General features: G+C 34.9%; 1 protein-coding gene across 1 annotated transcript in view; it reads left to right on the top strand.

Annotated features, from left to right (window-relative positions):
• Nucleotides 1-19,446, top strand: part of LOC107585431 (collagen alpha-1(V) chain-like) — a 103,561-nt gene that overhangs the window by 65,611 nt on the left and 18,504 nt on the right. The window contains exons 10-40 of the mRNA XM_016272449.1: nucleotides 1,562-1,654; nucleotides 1,774-1,830; nucleotides 1,931-1,984; nucleotides 2,087-2,140; nucleotides 2,224-2,277; nucleotides 2,459-2,512; nucleotides 3,838-3,891; nucleotides 4,000-4,044; nucleotides 4,738-4,791; nucleotides 5,001-5,045; nucleotides 5,146-5,199; nucleotides 5,297-5,341; nucleotides 6,533-6,586; nucleotides 6,817-6,861; nucleotides 6,977-7,030; nucleotides 8,358-8,402; nucleotides 8,765-8,818; nucleotides 11,040-11,147; nucleotides 11,238-11,291; nucleotides 11,626-11,679; nucleotides 13,563-13,607; nucleotides 13,718-13,771; nucleotides 14,361-14,405; nucleotides 14,497-14,550; nucleotides 14,648-14,701; nucleotides 14,784-14,837; nucleotides 17,271-17,378; nucleotides 17,490-17,579; nucleotides 17,801-17,854; nucleotides 18,972-19,079; nucleotides 19,174-19,298. Of these exons, the coding sequence (XP_016127935.1) occupies nucleotides 1,562-1,654; nucleotides 1,774-1,830; nucleotides 1,931-1,984; nucleotides 2,087-2,140; nucleotides 2,224-2,277; nucleotides 2,459-2,512; nucleotides 3,838-3,891; nucleotides 4,000-4,044; nucleotides 4,738-4,791; nucleotides 5,001-5,045; nucleotides 5,146-5,199; nucleotides 5,297-5,341; nucleotides 6,533-6,586; nucleotides 6,817-6,861; nucleotides 6,977-7,030; nucleotides 8,358-8,402; nucleotides 8,765-8,818; nucleotides 11,040-11,147; nucleotides 11,238-11,291; nucleotides 11,626-11,679; nucleotides 13,563-13,607; nucleotides 13,718-13,771; nucleotides 14,361-14,405; nucleotides 14,497-14,550; nucleotides 14,648-14,701; nucleotides 14,784-14,837; nucleotides 17,271-17,378; nucleotides 17,490-17,579; nucleotides 17,801-17,854; nucleotides 18,972-19,079; nucleotides 19,174-19,298 (1,922 nt within the window). The remainder of the gene's footprint in view (nucleotides 1-1,561; nucleotides 1,655-1,773; nucleotides 1,831-1,930; nucleotides 1,985-2,086; nucleotides 2,141-2,223; nucleotides 2,278-2,458; nucleotides 2,513-3,837; nucleotides 3,892-3,999; nucleotides 4,045-4,737; nucleotides 4,792-5,000; nucleotides 5,046-5,145; nucleotides 5,200-5,296; nucleotides 5,342-6,532; nucleotides 6,587-6,816; nucleotides 6,862-6,976; nucleotides 7,031-8,357; nucleotides 8,403-8,764; nucleotides 8,819-11,039; nucleotides 11,148-11,237; nucleotides 11,292-11,625; nucleotides 11,680-13,562; nucleotides 13,608-13,717; nucleotides 13,772-14,360; nucleotides 14,406-14,496; nucleotides 14,551-14,647; nucleotides 14,702-14,783; nucleotides 14,838-17,270; nucleotides 17,379-17,489; nucleotides 17,580-17,800; nucleotides 17,855-18,971; nucleotides 19,080-19,173; nucleotides 19,299-19,446) is intronic.

Below are 19,446 nucleotides of genomic sequence, written 5' to 3'. Positions count from 1 at the left end.
ATCATATTCTCAGCTTTTCCCAATTTCCTCTTTCCCAGCTGTTACTCCGATACAGTTTAAAAATTTTTTTTTTTTTTACGTGTATCGACTTCAATGTCGAGAGTTCTGGAATGCTTCCCTGGCAAATCCAGATGTTCTGAACACCACATTAAAAATGATGTTGTCCGTGTTGTATATGTGTTTATAGTCAACATGTGATTGTAATTAAACCCCACCCTAAACACAACCGCTCCTCACCCCCACAAAATACCCATGAAAATCAATACAGAGACATGAAGCACAGATTCACTTTGAAACTAGTGGTCATACTCTTGGAAGTGTAGTGATTGAGTTCAGCCACCAGATGACAGTGCTGAATAACTTGACTCCTGTACACAGACAGGCACAGAAACACTGCATACTACCATACTAGTCATACTACTAGTCATACTATTTCTGCCTTATCTTTACATGGAAGAAATAGTAAGAGTAGTATGCTAGTCTGAATTCAGCTCTAGAGTACATTTGGAATTACATGCTACCACACGTATTTTATTTTATGTATGCATGTATTTTTTTGTTTTTGCAGTACGTACTGTACACTACTGCAATTTTCAAATTATTTTTTAGTTTATTTGACATATAATGAACTTTTTAAAAAATAGATTAAACAATTTAGAACTATTTTATTTTAAAATACATTATTTTATTTGTGCCTATTTTTATTTGAACATAAAATGAATATTTTAAAATGGTAACTTTAGAGTTATTTTATTTGGATATATACTGAACATTTTCAACTAGGTGAAACACTTTAGATCTATTTTATATTATTTTATATTCAAATACATGATTTTATTTTAGTTTTTTAACATACAATGAACTTTTTCAAATAGATGAAACACTTTGGAACTATTTTATTTTTAAATACATTATTTTAGTTTATTTGAACATATAATGCTTTTTTTAAATAGATGGAACACTAGATCTATTTCATTTTAAGTGCATTATGTTGTTATTATTATTATTATTATTTTTTTTTAACATATAATGAATATTTTAAATTGGTGAAACACTTTAGAGTTATTTTATTTTAAATGCAATTAGTTTATTTTTTTATTTTTTTGAACATATAATGAGTATTTTTAAATTGATGGAATTGGTGTTATTTTAATTTAATTTATTTCATTTTCGTTTTATTTTATTTGATCATATACATAACTTTTTTAACTAGGTGAAACACTTTAAATCTTACTAAACGCTTTAAAACTAAAAATTAACATTTTTAAAGAGGAATTCAATTTTTTGCAATAACTGGATACCACTCATTGAATGTAGCATGTAACTTGTGTTTTGGATTCCACAAAAAAAAGGTTAAGTTAATGTTAAGATAAAATAAATGTATATATTATTTAAAAATTGTATTGAAATATTCTATTTTCAAGTACTTTAATTGAATCTTGATTTAAATTTGATCATATGTTGAACTTTCTAAAACAGGTGGAACATTTTTCACTCTTGCTGTCATGTCTAAAGTAAACTATCATAGTCTAAATGTTGATGAGTTGGGTCTGCTCTGTAGTTCCGCATGAGTACAGGAGGCGACAGCGGACATAAAGGTCCTGCAGTTTCTGCCCAAGAGGCTCAGATGCAAGCCATCATGCAGCAGGCCAGGGTAAAAAATCACACTTACACCAATACACACTATATTTCACACACACACACACACACACACACACACACACACACATTCATCTCTATGCAGACTAATTGCTCTGTGTCATTATCATATAGCTGGCGATGAGGGGTCCAACCGGACCCATGGGTTTGACGGGCCGTTCCGGTCCTCTGGTACGTCTGTATATCTATCTGTCTTCAGTCTGTCGAAATGATTATATCTATGATATTATGATATGTCTGATATGTTTCAAGCTTGATTTGATTTTCCCAGGGTCCTCCTGGTGTTTCTGGACTGAAAGGAGAGTCTGGGGATTCAGGACCTCAGGTAGGCATCACAGATTACCCACAATCCTCTGCTATTTGACAGTATTTGAAGACCTTTTAATGCAGGATAGAGCTGTTGTGAGACCTGTGTGTGTGTTTTTAGGGTCCTCGTGGTCCACTGGGATCCATAGGCCCTCCTGGAAAGCCTGGTAGAAGGGTACGTTTGCGTTTTGTTGTTGTTATTATTAACCAGATCATTCTGTATAAAAAGATTTATAAACAAGAATTCTGTTGGCTTAGGGTCGACCCGGCTCAGATGGAGCCAGAGGGATGCCTGGACAGACGGGACCAAAGGTAAAACTAATGAGATAAATATATTTTAGCATAACACACAATAATGAATTGTGCACAATAAGATGCCAGAAAGTAAAAAGGGTCAATTGTGATTTCATGTAGAGAAAGTACAGTAGTTTCTTATTTATAAAATGTTAATATCCTGCCATTCTGAACTGTTTCCTGTCTGTGTGCTTCACAGGGGGACCGAGGATTCGATGGGCTCGCTGGTTTGTCTGGAGAAAAGGGTCACAGGGTAAACACGTTTTAAAATAAGTCTTATTTGAGTATAATTGAGATAGTATTTTAGTATTTTTTTAATCAGTTTTTATGTTGTAGTAAATTTCTTCTGTGTTTGTCATATTTCATATCTTTTTTAATATATGTCTGTATTGTTTTTATACATTTTTATTTCAGTTTTCGTTTGAGTTATTTTAGTATGTCAAATGAAACTTAAAAACTCAAATTAAAATGAACAATGAGTCAAATTTTTTATTTTTATTTAAAGGGGTCCTATTATGCTCTTTTACAAAGTCTTGTAAGATTTTGTTTTGGGGGTGTACTAGAACATGCTCTCATGCTCGGTGGTTTGAAAAACACTTTATTTTTTACATAATTTATATTATTACAATACCTTTCTCCCCAGCCTGGCACAAACGGCTCGATTAGTTCCGGCTTTGATGAAGGTCCGCCTTCCGAAAAACAAAATGTGTTGTGATTGGTTAGCTGTCCCAGTGCGTTGTGATTGGCGAACAGCTTAGACGGTGTTTCAGTACTGCCACGCCCCTTGCTCTGTCTTTCAACAAAAGCTTTTTGGCGAATCCGGCACTGTTGGCCTACTCCCTCATGTTGTGGAAGCTGTTCTCAGTAAAATGCGCAGCACGCAATATCAAATTGGGGTTATAATGCTCAGGGACAGAGTTAAAAAATAAATTGCAACCACTGTTTCCTGACATCATCCGCTTTCGGAAGCCCAAACAAAGACGTTTGGGCACGGAGGTGAAAAAAAACAGCGTTTCAGGCGGTCGCGCACCGGACGAGAAGTCACGAAGGGATTTTTTAAAAACGAAATATCTCCCTTTGGAGTGAACTTTGAGATTTGTAACGTTCTAGATCTTTTTTATGCTCAAACATACACACTACACACTGACTAAAATTAAAAAAGTGAAAAAGCATAATAGGACCCCTTTAATTTAATTTGATTTAAATTAACTTTTTTTATGGTTTTAATTTTACTTTCTGTTTTAGTTTTGATTAACTATAATAACTGAATTATTTCAGTTGAGAGCAACATTTAATGTCCATTTTTTAAATTTGTTTTGCAGTCAAAGCATCACAGTGTAAACATGTTTATGAACATTTTAAAATAGGTGAAACACTTTAGTTGAACAGCTTTTTAATTATGTATTTTATTTTATTTCTGCAATACATGATTCCGATTTGGCCAATTTTAATAAAATGATTTTAGTTAAGGCCAAATTTAATATCCATTTGTTTATTTATTTGGCAGTAATCCTGTAAAAAGGAGGGTGATTAATTCTATGAAAACTAATGAGTGTGTCTTTGCCATTGTTGTTGTAGGGTGAGACAGGTCCTCAGGGGCCACCTGGTCCTTCAGGAGAGGATGGAGAAAGAGTATGAGCTTCTTATATTAATCCCTTCCTGTTACCTTCATCATCAATGTTATTGTCCTATATCTAAATGAATCTTGACGTCATGATGACATAATCTCCTGTATCCCAGGGCAATGATGGTGAGGTCGGACCCAGAGGTCTGCCCGGAGAATCGGTGAGTTCATATTTCCTACAGTATCCCAGCATTATCCTCTGTTATCCACTAGATCATACGTAACGCTTCCACAGATCCATGTCACTCATTTTTTGAGGTGCCCTCTGCATTTTACTCACTCTGGATGTGAACTGAGAGAAACATTCAGAGACAGAAAGTATAGAAGAGTTAAATAAGCAGTTTAAGACTCTGTCCAGCAGGTGGCGCTCCATGTTCATCATTTAGTTTGAGAGTGACTTCATCTGCTCTTGCATGTACACATAAACACAATCAGTAGTATTTTAGGCTCCTGTTTGAAAATGTAGCACATGAGATGAAGAGTCATTTAAGTGGCATAGAAAAAGCTCCTTTTTTCATGTTGAGATCACATGACTGGGCTAACACGTTTTATTTGATTTGATTATTTGATCATTTATTGAACATTTAAAAAAGGTGGAACACATATCTATTTGATCTTCTTTCTAAATGCATTATTTAATTATTTGTTTATGTATATAAGAAATAGACAGTACTCATGTTTAAAATATAGCACATGAGATGAGGAGTTATATAAGTTGCATAGAAAAAGCTGTTTTATTTATGTTGAGGTCACATGACCGGGCGAATGCTACCCACTTTATGTCAGTAACGCCTCTATTATCAGACACTTTCAGCTGAACACAACTCTCTGTTTCTCCATCTTCTCTTTTTCAGGGTCCTCGTGGTTTGTTGGGCCCCAAAGGTCCCCAGGGGCCCCCAGGACCTCCCGTGAGTACAAACTTCATCTTTATCTGAATTAGTTAGTTTTCATCTGAATCAAGTCATTAACCTTCATGGTATTTATTTACTTACAAATAAATAGCTTAATTATTAATGTCTTCATATTTTTTAAATGTGAGAATATATAAATGTGTAAATATTTTTTAAACGTGTTAAATTCGTTTTCATTTATTTTGATCCTTCTTTTATCATTTTAGGGTGTGACTGGTACGGACGGACATCCTGGACCTAAAGGAAACATTGTAAGTGTGAGACAAACACACACACACACTTCTGTACATACAAACTTGCTTTTGCACACACACACATTCACATTATTATGCTTCTATTTTCACCGGTCAGGGTCCTCAAGGTGAGCCAGGACCTCCAGGACAACAAGGCAACCCCGGAGCTCAGGTATTCGTCAAGCCACACTCACTCAGACATTATCTAACCCACCCATCGTTGACTTCATTAACCAGTCAATATCTTCTAATTCTGTCCTCTTTCACAGGGACTTCCAGGTCCTCAGGGAGCGATCGGACCTCCAGGAGAGAAGGTGAGATCGCATGCGTGGATGATCGATGGAAGGATGCTTCTCTGGTTAATGGATTAATGCCTTTATATAGAGTTTGTATGTGTGTGTGTAGTGTTCTATTGATAATGTTTATGTTTTATGACAAGACATTTATTCTTAGTGATGAAGATTATAATACATTTCATAAGTACACTACTGTTCAAAAAGTTTAAGGTTAAGTTTTTTTTTTTAAAGAAATTAATCATTTTGTTAATCAAGGATGCATTAAATTGATCAAGACAGTAAAGACATTTACATGTAACTGTATAATGTTACAAAAGGTGTGTATGTCAAATAAATGCTGTTCTTTTCAACTTTCTACTCATAAAAGAATCCTGTGAAAATTGTATCAGGGTTTCCAAAAAAAAAACAATTTTCAGCATTGATAATAATCAGAAATGTTTCTTGAGCGGCCGGCAAATCAGCATATTAGAATGATTTCTGAAGGATCATGTGACACTGAAGACTGCAAATTCAGCTTTGCATCACATGAATAAATTACATTTGAAAATATAAAACAGTTATTTTAAATAACAGTTATTTTTTGATTTTACTGTATTTTTTATTAAATAAATGCGGCTCTGATGAGCATAAGAGGCTTCTTGCAAGAACAAAAAAATCTTACAGATTATAAACCTTTGCATTTCTAAATTATTAGAATTATTATTTTATTTTTGCTGGGCTTAAAGATTGCAGATTGTAATAAAGAATATATAAATACATTATTGTTTATTATTAACAGTTTTATCTTATTATTATTAGTAGTAGTAGTAGTATATAATATTTAAAAAAAAAACATTTGACTGCCAAATCAAAGCCATTTTACTGTTATGTGACAAGAAACCCATAAAACAAGAAACTATATGATTTGAAAATAATTATGACAATGTGTACATTAAAGTAAATAGTCATTAAAGTAAAATATTAATTGTAAATGTTTTTTTTTCAACCCTGCATGAATACAAAGCTTACATATTTAAGAATTGAGCACATACTTTTAAAGCAGATTTTCATAATTCTGGACTTTGATATTTGTCATTAACCCTTCTACACACTGACCACTTTAACGTATTGATCGCTCTACTGGGTGGTCTTCATGAATGTGTGTTGAGACAGGAAGTGTGTGCTGAGTGTTAATGGACTGAGTGCTTATGCTGGTTTTCCTCTTCTCAGGGTCCCACTGGAAAACCAGGCTTATCGGGAATGCCAGGAGCCGATGGACCTCCGGTGAGTCCGGGAAACACACACACACGCTTCACGTCTGATCATCTCAAGCGCTATTGTTTGTGTATCAGTACAGTAATAATTACAGTACAGTGATCTGCCTGGCAGTTCTTCACAGACACACATTGTTCGCATCTATTCTCAATGCCTATTCTATCCACATTTCATGGTTTTATATCTAATTACTGCAGCATAACGTGTCATTTCTCTTTATCTTTGTGTCACGAACACAGGGCCACCCAGGAAAAGAAGGGCCATCCGGAGAGAAAGGACATCTGGTATGTTTATCCTTCATTCCTCTTGCCGAAGAGTTAATTTACAGACAGTTCTCTTGTACAAATGTAGCTTCAGATGTGATCAATAAGTCTATCGATAACTGATTGTGTTTTACAGGGACCTCCTGGTCCTCAGGGGCCGATCGGATATCCTGGGCCTCGAGGTGTAAAGGCAGGTGTTTTTTAATCCTCATTGGTCATAGCAGAACTCATAACGATCTCTCATTGGTCCGGGGGTATTATAGGTCTGTAGTAGTAAGATGTCAGTGAAAAGTCACCCAACTTATTTTGCCTCTAGCTTTTTCCTCATAATGAAACGGAGACAGCACCCTGCCAGTGTTTCTGATACTTTCCTGAGGAAGAATCATCTGAACTTTATAGCCATCTTCCAAAATGTCCAAAAGTTGCGTACCTAGACAGCATTTTTGGCATCAAAGACAACTTCTGAGATAAGTTATTTTGGACAAAATGTAAGGCAGTGCAGGTAATTCACTGATGTGAGACTTTGTGTCCAATTTGAATGTGATGAGGATACATTTCTCAATTATTATGTTATGTTATATTAGATTAGATTATTTATATATATTATTTATTGTTAGAAATCAGTCTGATTTTTTTTGTGTGTCCTGACCCAATAAGTTAAAAAAGTATTGGTAGTTAAACTGTTCTGCAACTGTACCAAATAAAAAAGCCATTGTTAGATTTAATTGTTAGAAGACAGTCTGAGTCACTCAAGTTATATGAAGATGAATTTCTGAATTAAAGTGGAAAAAAAGCTATTGGTAACTGTCCTGCGATCGTATAAAAAACTCAATTAAAGCCTGAAATAAAAAAGATTATTATATTATATTATATTGGGCTGTCAATATAATATAATATAGAGCTGTCAAATTGATTATTCATATTTATATATGATTTATATTATAAATAAATCTAAATATATATTACATGCATTTCTTATGTATGTGTGTGTATTTATATGTACACAGACGTATATTATGTAAACAAACTTTTGTTTTGGTGTGATTAATCACGATTAATAGATTTTACAGCCCTATTATATTATATTATTTTATGTTATGTTATGTTATATTGTTATGTTATGTAAACAAACTTTTATTTTGGTGCGATTAATCGTGATTAATCGCGACTAATCAATTTTAAAGCCCTATTATATTATATTACATTATATTATATTTAGTAGACCATATATATATCATATAAGATAATATATAAATATATCAATATTTCACACCAAAGGATTAAATAGATTTAAAAAATTGCAATTCAGTTCAAATGCACTGTTGTAATCCACTGTGAGTCGGATTGCTGCCTACAGTATATAGACAGTAGAGTGTAATGAAGCTTGCTAGGGTTTGAGAGCTTTTATCACCTTCATGGTTTCTAGTCAGTGTTCGTGATACAGTGAGTCAGTCGCAGGGTTTTGAAGTTTAGATGGACTCTGTTGATCTTTTTTCTTTTGCTCTTTCTGTCCGCAGGGTGCTGATGGAGTCCGTGGGCTGAAAGGAAACAAGGGTGAAAAGGTAATTTCAGAGTGTGTTCGTGCGACTGCGTGCGTATGGATACGTGCTGTTGTGAGTGTGTGTGTGTGTGTGTGTGTGCCGACGGCTAATGCACTGCTCCTGTGTCATTAATGTTTCATTTCTGCTTCTGAATATGGAAACCGGTGTACTCCAAGATGCATTTTTGACCTTCCCGCTTTGGTCATTAAAAAGTTGTATCCTGCGAGAGTGCAGCAGGAAAATAAGATCAGGCCTCGGCAAATAGCAGAAATAGCAGTTGCCATAGAGATCCATCCCTTCGCATTTGTCAAAAAAGGGGTATTATGTGTGTTCGGAAGTTTGCAATGCTCTCAGTGTCAAATCTTCTTTTCTTTCCTTCTCAGGGAGAAGACGGATTTCCAGGATTTAAGGGAGATATGGGCATCAAAGGCGACAGGGTAAGAGACTTATTCGCAGGTTGAAGAGGTTATTTGTGTTTGGCTTTATCTCTGGGGAATTATGGGATTTGATTTCTCTTTTCACTTGGGTCGAACTTTAATTCTCTGAGCATCTCTGAGGAGGCAAATAAATCACAGTGGGTCTATATTTAGTGGAGCATCACTATTACTTTTGCTCATACTTGCTTTGGGATTTGAACAAATATAGACATACACAGAAAAAAGACCTTAAGGACCATAACCTGGGAATTCGGCCACATAGAAATGTGATAAAAACACCTTAGCGATCACATATCCCCAGGCGACACGCTCCCGAGTCTATTTCACAGACATTTTTCACACAAAATGCAGAGAAATTTTGTCATTCAGGACTCCAGAAGTTGGTCGAAGGGCATGTATAATATTCACTCAGCCTAATTGATCTGATTTTTTGCTGTTATAAAGTCCGCTGACTCATCCGCGGCACTGGGTAAATGTCTGTAATGAGCAAATGCGCACCGCTCAAGGTTATTAGGGACCAATATGCAAACGCTTCTGGATTTAAGTGGGTGGACATTGTCCCAAATTACCATTTACTCTTGTTAAATGCCACGCACGCACACACTTCACTATTCCCATGCTGCTTAAGTGCCAGTCTTTGCCTATTATATCTCTAAAGTGGCAAAAACATTAAACACACATTAACCGTACACGCAAACTTGTTTCATTATTAAATTCTGGGATTGTTTATTCAAAGATGTCCACCCACTTAACTTCACTTCACTTCACTTCACTTCACTTCACTTCACTTCACTTCACTCACTTCACTTCACTTCACTTCACTCACTTCACTTCACTTCACTTCCAATATGCAAACGCTTCTGGATTTAAGTGGGTGGACATTGTCCCAAATTACCATTTACTCTTGTTAAATGCCACGCACGCACACACTTCACTATTCCCATGCTGCTTAAGTGCCAGTCTTTGCCTATTATATCTCTAAAGTGGCAAAAACATTAAACACACATTAACCGTACACACAAACTTGTTTCATTATTAAATTCTGGGATTGTTTATTCAAAGATGTCCACCCACTTAACTTCACTTCACTTCACTCACTTCACTTCACTTCACTCACTTCACTTCACTTCACTTCACTTCATTCACTTCACTTCATTCACTTCATTCACTTCACTCACTTCACTTCACTTCACTTCACTTACTTCACTTCATTCACTTCACTTCACTCACTTCACTTCACTTCACTTCACTCACTTTACTTCACCTCACTTCACTTCACTTCACTTCACTCACTTCACTTCACTTCACTCACTTTACTTCACTTCACTTCACTTCACTTCACTTCACTTCACTCCCTTCACTTCACTTCACTTCAGAAACATTTAATTTACAGCAATTAGGAGATGAAAATAAGTAAAATAAGTAATTAAATTATAATAAAAAAAGTGAAGTTGTAGAATTCTAGGAGGTGGATTAAGAAATCATTTTTAGTTGGTAGATTTTGGGATTTTGGGATTAATTAAATTAGTAAATATTGTATGTATGTATTATTATTATTTGTCATTTTAGCTTATTTTAAAGCTTGTTTTGTCTTATTTTAAAACGTTTTAAGTAATCTTGGTGCCCTTGGAAGTTTGCTTTAAATATTTTAATTATTTAAAATAATTAATTGTACAAGAAAATGTTTGTGGGTGAGTTATTTTAATAAATGTTACTTTTTAGTTGTTTTACTCATTTTAAAGCTTTCTGTCTTATATTAAAACATCTTGAAGCCCTCTTGGAAGTTTGCTTTAAATAATTTAATCATTTAAAATAATACAATTTTAACATTCTAGAAATTTGGGGGTGAATAAATACATTTTAAAAATATGGTAATTTTCATGGTTTTAGCTCATTCTAAAGCTTGTTTTGTCTTATTTTAAAAAATTGAAGTAATTTTGAGGCCCCCTTGGAAGCTTGCTGAGGAATTTAAAGGGACTTGTTCTATACATTTTTCATGTATTTTTCCCCTGAAAGCAACTTTTATTATTTATACATTCACTTATTACATCAGTCAATGTTAATGTAAATGTAAATGAAGTATTCTCTGATATGACTGGCTGGCATACAGCTGTAATTTATCTTATCATTGTATGTATCATTCATCGGAACAGACCTCTAACAAAGATACAAATCTCTAGTTTCTGAGCGAAATGTCTCATATAAATCCTAATGTATTCAGGGAGAACTTGGTGCTGCTGGACCCAGAGGTGAAGACGGGCCTGAGGGACCCAAAGGAAGATCTGGTTTACCTGGAGATGCTGGACCACTCGGGTCGACCGGAGAGAAGGTGAGTGTATATGTATATATGCATCGTGAAGTTTGTCAGTGTTTTGTCACGACTGATTAGTTATGTTTCTTCTGTGTACTTTGGTTTTAGGGTAAGCTCGGTGTGCCCGGGTTGCCAGGTTATCCAGGAAGACAAGGCCCCAAGGTAAATACACCCGATCTGTCTGCGATTAGCCAGCATCCACAGCGGCCGTGTTCGAGTGTGTGCATGTATTGATAGAAGGACAAAGTTGTGTGTGTGTGTGTGTGTGTGTGCGCATGCATTAGAGTGGGATTGGAAGGCAGACATGTTTGAACTTCTTGATCAAAGCTAAGTGGATTTACCCATAATGCCATCTGGTGTCAGCTTTTCATTTGACCGTGACCCAGCATGCACTGCTGAAACAGCACTTTACTTCTCTTCTCCTCCTTTTATCCCTCTCTCCTTCCTCCCTTTGATGTACCTGTGAATTAATCCCTCTCTCTCTTTTCCTCTTCAGGGTTCTCAAGGATTCCAGGGATTCCAAGGAGCCAGTGGAGAAAAAGGCACGAGGGTGTGTAAAAAAAGAGTTTTCCTGTCTCATTGTATTTCTCTCACGCACCCTTTTTCCTCATCTTATTTTATTTATGTATTTTGAGTAGCGAAAAGATATACGCTCACTGGTTTTCTCTCGAGTTTGTGGATTTTGAGAAAGAAATGCAGGGTAATCATTTAGGCTAACATAATGCAAACTATACAATATAACATGTAGAATATGACTGATGTAATATAAACCATTTCAATATATGCAATTCGATTAATCTTATGAAGTGAGCAAGAAAATTGATTTAGCTCTATTCCAGTTAGATTTGTATTCTCTGTCATGTTATTTTAAGATATTCAATACAATGCAATTCAGAAATTCAGAAGCATCATTAGGGGAATATTTAACTAAATCAAAAACTGTTAAAAACATATGAATTGAAATAAAGCTGAAGTAATATACATTATAAATATTAGATGGAAAAACTATAAATTAACTGAAAACTGAAAATATTAAAATAAATAGGAAAAAAAATAGCCCAAATAGGAATATTTATAATAAGTATAACAATAATAAATGACAAAAGAACATGAAATTGTTAAACAAAAAAACAAAAAAAAATTTAAAATATAAAAATAAGCAAAAACTAAAACTGAAATAAAAGTGAACCTAAATAGTAATATTTAAACAAACAAATCCAACCCAAAACTAAACATTAAACCAAAATTAAAAAGAAAACTGAAAATATAAAAATATATAAATACTACTAAAAAGTATATAAATAATACTAAAATAGCACACTGCCTAAAAATGAAAATTGTCATATTTTACTCACCGTCATGTCATACCATAGGCAGAATAAATAAAAATGACAAAAACACCATCAAAGAATGTAATAAAAGTAATCATTTCAGCTTGTGCACATGCTATAGGGTTTTGTCTCAGTGTATGGGAGCTAACCGTCTCTGAGCTGTAGTGTGTGTGTTATCAGAGCCCTTATGGCCAAGAAAAGCTGGGAAAGGCCCTGAGTAAACCCCCAGCTCTCCGCACGGATGCTTTATTGGCTGTATATCATCACATTTAAGCTGAGAGCAGCAGCCGGCTGCCATTAGGAAGACAGTGCAGTCTCCCATAAACACATTATAATCCAAAAACCTCTTATTCTCGCAAGCCATTAAACACACACACACACGCACACACACACACACACACACACACTCTCAGACTGCATTCATTTGTTGATGCAAAACATTCTTTGTTCCACCATAACTATCTGCATGAAGTATTCACGAGATGGAGAGATGCTAATATAATCTACAGATAATCAAATTAATCACAATGTTCTACTAGGCTGAAAGAAATATTGCTTATGGTTTTGTTTAAATTACACAAATAATGACCATCATTTTTAATGACTGAATTTGCTGAAAAGAGCATTTGAACAGAAAGTGAAGCGTAAGAATGTAAAAGCACACATTTATTTAGTTATCTCTACTTCTCCTTTAAATATAACAAATACCTTTTAAAAATAAATAATATGAAATTAATAATTATTCACTCGATGGACAGTTTAATTATTATATATTATTGTTAATTAAAAAATATTTATATATTTATTTTACTGGAATTTATTAAATATAACATAGATATCCTTTAGGAATAAATAATGTTATATTGATCATTATTCACGCTAAGCACCATTAAATTATTATTGTTAATTAAAATATTTATATTATTAGAATTTATTAAATATAACATATCTTAATTTTTTTTTAACTTATTTTATTAGAATGTATTCCTTATAATATCTTTTAAAAATAAAATAATAATAATAATAAAAGTAATAATAGGGAACTGAGATATATTTGTTTTTTATTTTTCCATTAATTCACGTTATGCTCTCTCACAAACAGGGGACAGCAGGAAAGCCGGGACCCCGAGGACAGAGAGGACCCACGGTAAGGCAACAAAGTTAGGACAAAAACAAACAAGACGTGCCCTTTTGCTGATCAGTTTAGGACTGATTTCACACACTGCTTTCTCATACTTCTTGTGATCGTTTCTGTAGGGACCCCGTGGTGAAAGAGGGCCGAGGGGACCAACTGGTAAAGCAGGACCAAAGGTGAGACTGTCCTTTTTCATCACTAATCTGCATTTGTAAGATTATATAATGAAATGAGATGATGACATATTGAGGAAAAGCCCCTTTTCAGGGTCTTCTGTCTTAGTAAATAAATAATATGACATGCAAATGTAAAAACACAGAGAAAATCATATCATGCATGCATTCAAGCGTACATAAAACAAGTGTTTGGCACATAAAAATTCAATTAGGAAAAGCACCTGACTGACTGAAAGAAAACATCTCAGGCTTCAGGAGATTTTGAACCTCTTTCATCATTTGTTGTGCTGTGAAAGCTAAACGTGTTGACAGGAGCAAATGGTGCTCCTATTACATTTCAAAACGCAAGGTTTGTCTCCACGGCTCAGCTGGAGCGAATCCAAATGCAACAGGGATTTTACCAATCTGCATATCCTCTATCAGTCAAACAAATCTTTAATGGCACTCATTACCTCAGGCAATAAGCATAAGTTTTACGATATTAATAATTAATCGCATTTGCATGGACGTTTATACAAACATTCTGAAATATTAAAACGTTCTGTTTAATTTTTCTTTTCTCCTATGTTTGTCCTCCCCTCCTTCACAGGGCAACTCAGGAAGCGACGGCCCCCCAGGACCACCCGGTGAACGGGTACGGTATAAATAATAATCAAATCCTTTCAAAGTATTGATTATTGCTTCAGAGACAGAGATTTAATGCTCTTTTCTGTCCTGTCTTACAGGGTCCATTAGGATCAGCGGGACCTACTGGATTCCCCGGCCCTAAGGGTCCACCGGTAAGTGATGTTAACACTAGAAATAACTATAGAAATCCTTTTTTCATCCAATCATCTGTCCTGATGTCCTCTCTCTCTCTCTCTCTCTTATTTTTAGGGTCCTTCCGGAAAGGACGGGCTGCCCGGACACCCTGGCCAGAGAGGAGAGACTGTGAGTGGCGTCTGATATGGACACGCACACTTTTATTCACACATTTGTGCTTAAAAAACTCACTTGTATGTTCTTCTGGCAGGGTTTCCAAGGTAAAACTGGACCTCCCGGACCCCCAGGTGTAGTCGGACCTCAGGTAAATGGAACACAGAATGCTGAAGTTCAAATGTTCAAATTGATTCTAGAATTACACACTAAATAGTGCCTCTAGTAAGATTCCAATAAAATGTGTTAGCAAAATGGACTAAAAACCTGAGGGTGAACCTCATAAATGTTATGAAATGTTTGGCCCATTAAAAAAAAAATGTGTATGTATATATATATATATATATATATGTATATACAGTATATACATAAATGTTCTTTATGCAAAATAATATACATTTTTTTTATTTGATTTTGGGATGAAATATGACGATGAAATATGGGATGAACTAAAACTATTAAAAAATCATTTTCTGGAATTAAAATGAAGTTGAAATAAAGTTAAATATAAATATTAGATAAAAAATGTAAATGAAATTAAATAACTGAAATAAATATATTAAGCTGAATTGCTAAAATCACTAAACCCCGGACAGTGTTGTTATTGTTAGCTAAAACTATTACAAATTATCTGGAATTAAAATAAAGATGAAATAAAATTATATATATAAATGTTAGATGAAAAACTAAAAATACAATTAGAAATGTTGCCTTGACATGAAATAACTGAAATAAATGTTTAACCTGTGTTAATAAAATTACTAAAATTGAAATTAAAAATGACTTATTGCTAAAAAACAAAAAACAAAAAACAAAAACAAATGACATAACAAAAGCACAAACACGTAACCAAATCACAAAACTTGAAAAAAATAAAATAAAAGCAAATTCAAAACATGAATACAATAGTATATAAATAATACTAAAACAACATTGTCCAGACATTTCATTAATCCAGGATCAAAATATTTCAAAGACCTGTGACCTTTTGACCTGGACCAGCAAGAAACCACCTAGCGACTGCCCAGAGCTCCCTAGCAACCACAAAGCAATACAACCTGGTGAAGTGACAGGGAGTTTTGAACGAGCAAGAGCCCCTCGGGAAATGTAAAAATCTGCAGTGCAATGCTAATTTTGGCTGTTTTCAAGCATTTTAAGCTGCTTCTACACTCTATTGTATCTTTAATGCTCTGGAGGCATTAGATGCGCTCTACTCTAGGCTGCATCTACCATCCGCAGAAGAATAAAACATTCTAAAGCATTTCGCTTAGAAAACAGCACACCCCACACACCCATCTGTTTTTCCAGCGTGGCTACCACAGGCAGAGGCCAGAGACACGTGCTACATATTCATGAGGCTGACACCAGCCATCACTCGCTCATTAGATTATCTTAAAGGTGTCCTAAGGTTGTCACCGGGGAATCATAATGACTCCATTAGGTTACATATGGGCCGTTTGTTGGCCTGTTTGTGCTTTGTCACCTGACATGCTTTTGTTTATGCGGTTAGATGTTGGCGCTGACTGAAATAAGAAATCATGATATTCTGCTTTTTTATGCAAATGTTGAGGTGGGCACAGGTTTCAACAGTGCCACACACACACATATGGATGTTCAAGTACACATGCTCTGCCATGCAAACGGATGCATATAATCAGATTTTCTTTCTTTCGCTCTTCGTGTTGCATAATTTGCATAACCACTGATCTTCCTGAAACACCTGTAGCATCTTTATTAATGTATGTTTTCCAGACTTTTTTATTGCTTTCCTTGATTATACTGTACAAATACACTTTAGGAGTATGAAAGAACTAGGAGTATGTACAACCGTTCATTGTGTTCCAGATGCATCGATTAAAAATCGACCTTTTAATATGACTTCGTAATAATGAATTATTTGTTTTGCTGTAGATTTAAAATGTTAGCATATGACATATGCAATATACATAAATTAATCATCTGCAAACTTTGCAAATTGCTTTGCTGAGGTGAATTAAACCATTCTGCAAATTAAATTAGAATTGAATTGATTCAGTGACAACCCAAAGATTCATCTACCCCACTTATATATATTATTATTATTATTTATATTAATATAAATATACATTTTTATTTAAAATTTAGTATTTCAATGTTAAGTACTATATTTAATATTAATGTTAATTTTTATATTTATTAATTAATTAATTACTATAAAAAAATTTGGAAAATGTGTAATAAATAAAGTCAAATAAGTAGTTGTGTCTAACTAGCGTATAATTGTAAATGATAAATGCTTATAGGGTTATCTTTAAAGGTTTATTTCACATTTTCTCTCTCTTTTAATTTGTTAATTTTCAGGTTTTTATATATATTCATATTTATGCATTAAAAGTCATAGCTCATTTTTCATTTAGATTTAAAATGTTATAATTTGAATGAATCATATTTTGTTAAAATAGCAATATGCATAAATAAATCACATGAAAACTGGTGAATTAAGCCGTTGATTCACTAAGAATCGTCAGTTGAGTTGATGCATTGTTAACCTAAAGATTCATCTACCCCACTACCTTACCCATAATCCATCTCTCTTTCTGTTCAGGGACCAACAGGTGAAACAGGACCAATGGGAGAGCGAGGCCACCCTGGACCCCCAGGACCACCTGGTGAACAGGGTCTACCTGGACCTGCAGGAAAAGAGGGAGCAAAGGTGCGAACAAATTCAGACCATACACACTTCAACATTTACACACAATAAAGTTACAAATACACAGATCCAAATACATTAATCTATTCATCAATTCACATCTGGTCTTTATAGGGAGATCCAGGCCCTGCAGGACCTACGGGTAAAGACGGACCTCCAGGACTCCGAGGGTTCCCAGGCGAGAGAGGTTTACCAGGCCCTGTGGTGAGTATCACGAACAAACCCCTAACCCCAAGTATTACACTCTGTGTAACTCGCCCTTAAATTCTGCACAGGCGAGCATCTCTCTTTCATGTTTTGAGCTTTTAGTTTGTTGTTCAGTATAAATAGTACATCCCCGTGTCACCTCTAGCCATCAAATGTGTCGTGAAGCAGCACATGGATGTGTTTGTGTGCGTTCAGCAGTTTCTTGTGTGTGTTTGCAGGGGTCAGCAGGTTTGAAAGGGAATGAAGGACCTCCAGGGCCACCTGGACCCGCTGTAAGTAGACATGCTCTCTCATTTTGTCCATCTCTTCTCCAGCTGCTTTGAATATTCGCTTGTTTACGTTGTTTTCTCTTTCTTCTTTCTCCTTTTGCTCCACACACTGGGTTTTCAGTGAGTACAGTGATTTAGTCCATATGACATGGATGATTTACAGTATATCTACAGTACCAGGCAAATATTAGGACTTACTTTTTTATATATGTGCTGGAAATTAGATTTGTATACTATTTAATTCATGTTTTAGAGTGGATAGTGCAGAAAAAGCATCAACAAGTGTTCAACATACCCTACCATTCAAAAGTTTGAGGTCAATAAGAAAATAACAGCAAGGATGCATTAAATACATCAAAAGTGACAGCAAGGACATTCATAGTGTTACAAAAGATTACTATTTCAAACAAATGTTTTAAACGTTCCATTCATCAAACAATTGTTAAAGGAATATATTGCAACAGAAAGCATTTATTTCATTTCATAATATTGCTGTTTTACTGTATTTTTGATCGAAGAAATAATGCCTTGTCAAATAAATAAATAAATAAAGCAACGTCTTCTTTCAAAACCATTACAAAATCTTACTAACCTTAAACTTTTGAATGGTAGTGTACATGTGAGCATCTTAAACAGTGTTATTAATGAGTGTGATTGAAAGAAGACGCTTTATTAATATTAATATTAAATATTAAATACTAAATTAGTTAATATATTCAATATTTCAATATATAATAATGAATGTGGCAAATAGTAATAAATAAAGGAAAAAATCTAAGTCAGACGAGTGCATGTTTATGATTAAAAACGATCAAAAGGTTTATCGGTTCATCTTTTCTCTCTCTTTTCATGCAGTCTTGACACCAGGATTTTGAATATTCAGATTTACTGATATCTTATATAATGTCGCAATATGCGTAATTATATAATCAGGAACTTGAAAACACAGCATTTATTTCTGCATTAAAAGTCATATATGCATGCCGGCTGTCAACGCCTCCATATGAATTTTTTTCAAGAACAAATGCATAATTAATCAAACAGATCATCAAGCTTTCATTAGCAAATGGCAGTCGTTCAGTTATATCAGTTATGAAATTTCATATTCACAAATTCATAGGGTTCTCCTGGTGAACGTGGTCCTGCTGGCTCAGCTGGACCTACCGGCCTCCCGGGCCGACCCGGACCTCAAGGACCCCCGGGCCCCGCTGGAGAGAAAGGTGGACCTGTGAGTACTTCCTCAAACACGCTCCGTCTTCATTTCTGAGCGTCATTTCACTGTCAAATGATTAAATAACCAAGAGTATATCCTCTTATATTAGGGCGAGAAAGGACCTCAAGGCCCAGCTGGTAGAGACGGTATTCAGGGACCTGTGGGACTTCCAGGCCCGGCCGGACCCATCGGACCCCCGGGAGAGGACGGTGATAAGGTACAGAAGAAAAAGAAGTGATAGAAGAAGCTTTGAGAAGAGAAATGAATTAATTAAAGACTGAGAGATGTGGGCATGAAATTGATGACCATGGATGAATCTGATGGGTTTGATAGATGATTAAGTGAAGGTCATATCACACACACACACACACACACACACACA

Source organism: Sinocyclocheilus grahami, unplaced genomic scaffold (genome assembly GCF_001515645.1).
Source record: "Sinocyclocheilus grahami isolate Dianchi unplaced genomic scaffold, SAMN03320097.WGS_v1.1 scaffold70.1, whole genome shotgun sequence".
NCBI classification, from domain to species: domain Eukaryota; kingdom Metazoa; phylum Chordata; class Actinopteri; order Cypriniformes; family Cyprinidae; genus Sinocyclocheilus; species Sinocyclocheilus grahami.
This window is presented reverse-complemented; position numbering and strand designations above follow the sequence as displayed.